General features: G+C 45.6%; 1 protein-coding gene across 1 annotated transcript in view; it reads left to right on the top strand.

Annotated features, from left to right (window-relative positions):
• The window catches only part of RBM6 (RNA binding motif protein 6), a 146,750-nt gene that overhangs the window by 135,433 nt on the left and 8,172 nt on the right, over positions 1–3,145 (top strand). The window contains exons 18-19 of the mRNA XM_011939304.1: positions 234–331; positions 1,915–2,044. Coding sequence (XP_011794694.1) covers positions 234–331; positions 1,915–2,044 — 228 coding nt within the window. The remainder of the gene's footprint in view (positions 1–233; positions 332–1,914; positions 2,045–3,145) is intronic.

The raw sequence follows: 3,145 nt of genomic DNA, 5'->3' as shown, positions 1-3,145 counted from the left end.
ATTGTGGCATGCACCTGTAGTCCAAGCTACTTGGGAGGCTGAGGCAGGAGAATCACTTGAACCTGGGAGGCAGAGGTTGCAGTGAGCTGAGATGACGCCAGTGCACTCCAGCCTGGGCAACAGAGTGAGACTCCGTCTCAAGAAAAAAAAAGAAATAACATTAATGGGGTAAAATTTCCCCACTCCCCAATTCCCTCAGGTGGAAATCTCAGGTCTGTTCTGCTTACCAACAGGGAAAGTTTAAAGAAAGAGGAAATGATCGCAGGGAAAAGCTCCAGTCTTTTGACTCTCCAGAAAGGAAACGGATTAAATACTCCAGGGAATCTGACAGGTAAGCCAGGAACTCTTCACTCAGCCTAGGCCTCAAGGCCTAATGATAAAACCACCTCTTCCTTCAACTGTATTGCTGTTTTCTGTCTCAGGGAGATGATGTTATCAGTAGATTCTGTCTGAACTGCTAGAACATGAGGTCTACGCCATCCTTTTGACTGTCTTTATATGGGGAATGTGCATGGAAGGTTGGCTGACAGCTTCGCCTTCCCAGAGTCAGGGCTGGAGTAGCCATGATTGGGAACCCTTTCCATCTTCATCAGTAATACTGCACCCTCTTTACGGGCCTGATAAGAATGTCACACTCTTGGGCTTTTTCTCTAGTGAACCTCCATTCTCACACATAGGTGCTAAATAAATGGTTGGCTGCTGATGGAGATATATGATACCTAGCTTCCTATACTTGTTTTTAGTCAGCTAGTTCCTAAGTTGTAAGCCCAGAGTTACACAGAATTTGTTGATAACCCACTGTTTACAGGTACTAAGTGCAAGAAATACTCAGGTGGACAAGACATAGATTATCCTTGACTGAACACAGAATAGACAAGACTTAGGAGATGATGCGTCTCATAGGGCAGACACAGAAATCAGTGGGGAAGGGAAGGGCATTTCAGGGAATTTCACCCACCAGGGATACAAGAACTTATGATGTATTTGAGAAGTTGCAAATAGCTTGATGGTCCTGAACACTGTAGGTATATTGTTGAGTCACAGTAGATAAGCCAGGTCCAAAAGATGCAGGCTAGTTCATGAAGTTTAAACACCTTGAACACCATGCTAAGGCTTTATCTTAAAGTCAGTGGAAGATCATGGAATAATTTTAAGCACGGTATTGACCTAGCTTTGCATTTTGGAGAGATTACTAATTATGTGGAAGATGAGTTTATAGAGAGACTAATGCATTATGCAAATTCTATAGTAATTCAAGTGAGAGATCATGATTGCCTGAGTGAAAGTCATGAGTCTAGAAAGGAGAGTGGCCTATAATCCCAACACAGGGAGGCTGAGGAAGGAGGATCTCTTGAGCCCAGGAGTTCAAGGCCAGCCTGGGCAACATAGGGAGAAGGGAGACCCTGCCTCTATTTTAAAAAAGAAAAGAAAAGGAGTGTGGATTAGAGAGAGGTGTCAGATCCACCAGTCTTTGTGATCACCTGGGGAAAGAGAGAAGTCACTGATGGCACTCAGGTCTCTGGTCTCTGGATAGCCAGGAGGAGAAGGGACAGTAAAGGCCTTGAAAAGGAAAAATGGGGGCCGGGCGTGGTGGCTTACACCTGTAATCCCAGCACTTTGGGAGGCTGAGGCGGGTGGATCACGAGGTCAGGAGTTCAAGACCAGCCTGGCCAAGATGGTGAAACCCTGTCTCTAGTAAAAATAACAAAAAAAAAAAAATTTAAAATTAGCCGGGTGTGGTGGCAGGCACCTGTATTCCCAGCTAATCGGGAGGCTGAGGCAGGGGAATCACCTGAACCCGGGAGGCAGAGTTTGCAGTAAGCTGAATTCGAGCCATTGCACTCCAGCCTCGGCAAAAAGAGTGAAACTCCGTCTCAAAAAAAAAGGAAGTGATGGTGTCTACTTCTTTTGCAGTGATCGTAAACTTGTTGATAAAGAAGATACCGACACTAGCAGCAAAGGAGGCTGTGTCCAACAGGCTACTGGCTGGAGGAAAGGGGCAGGCCTGGGATATGGCCATCCTGGACTGGCTCCATCAGAGGAGGTAAAATGGTTTCCATCTTTTGGGGGGTGACATGAACCTGGAATGTAATTAACTTTCACTTTCTGACCTAGAGTGGTGTCTTTGTCATTTTGCTGGGCTTTCTCTACTGCTGGGATAGGACATGACAGTTGAACACTTCAGTCTTGAATACTGGATTATAGCTTGGTAGGCTGGGCCCTTTGCAGTTTGGAGTTAGGAAGAGGAGGAAGGAGTTGGAATGGATTTCATCATACTCTTACACAGAGTAAATAGTAGAGCAGTATCTGAGGCAGTTTGAGACTGAAGAATCATTTGGTCAGAAGAACCAGGGTATCAGCAATGAAAGGTACAGGGGCATCTCTGAGAGGGACTGTCAGCGGAAGTCTTTGGTGGCTAAAATTTAAGGAGCACGTAGTTCTGGTTCCCATGAAAGACTTTGCCCCTCATATTTCAAGAGCCTCTAGAGAAGGTGATAAGAGGGAACATTACCCATTTTGTGTTGGCTTGGTTCTCCTCTGAAAATGCCAACCATAAGAGATTGGCTTATTTTTCTCCGACTGAGTTTCTCATATCTCTGGTATTGAAGGCTGAATCTTGCAATCATAGCATCACCACCCACCTTATTCATCTTGGGTATTTGTTTAATAATAAAAGATTCTATTTTTTTTTTTTTTTTCCGAGATGGAGTCTTGCTCTGTTGTCCAGGCTGGAATGCAGTGGTGCGATCTCAGTTTACTGCAAACTCCACCTCCCAGGTTCAAGCAATTCTCCCACCCCAGCCTCCTGAGTAGCTGGGATTACAGGTGTGTGCCATCATACCCAGTTAATTTTTGTATTTTTAGTAGAGACAGAGTTTCGCCATGTTGGCCAGGCTGGTCTCAAACTCCTGGCCTCAAGTGATCCACTCACTTTGGCCTCCCAAAGTGTTGGGATTACAGGCATGAGCCACTGTGCCCGGCCAAAAGATTATTTAAAAAATCCTGGCCGGGCGCGGTGGCTCAAGCCTGTAATCCCAGCACTTTGGGAGGCCGAGACGGGCCGATCACAAGGTCAGGAGATCAAGACCATCCTGGCTAACATGGTGAAACCCTGTCTCTACTAAAAAATACAAAAAACTAGCCG

This window comes from Colobus angolensis, unplaced genomic scaffold (genome assembly GCF_000951035.1).
Source record: "Colobus angolensis palliatus isolate OR3802 unplaced genomic scaffold, Cang.pa_1.0 Scaffold18, whole genome shotgun sequence".
In the NCBI taxonomy this organism is placed as follows: Eukaryota; Metazoa; Chordata; class Mammalia; order Primates; family Cercopithecidae; genus Colobus; species Colobus angolensis.
This window is presented reverse-complemented; position numbering and strand designations above follow the sequence as displayed.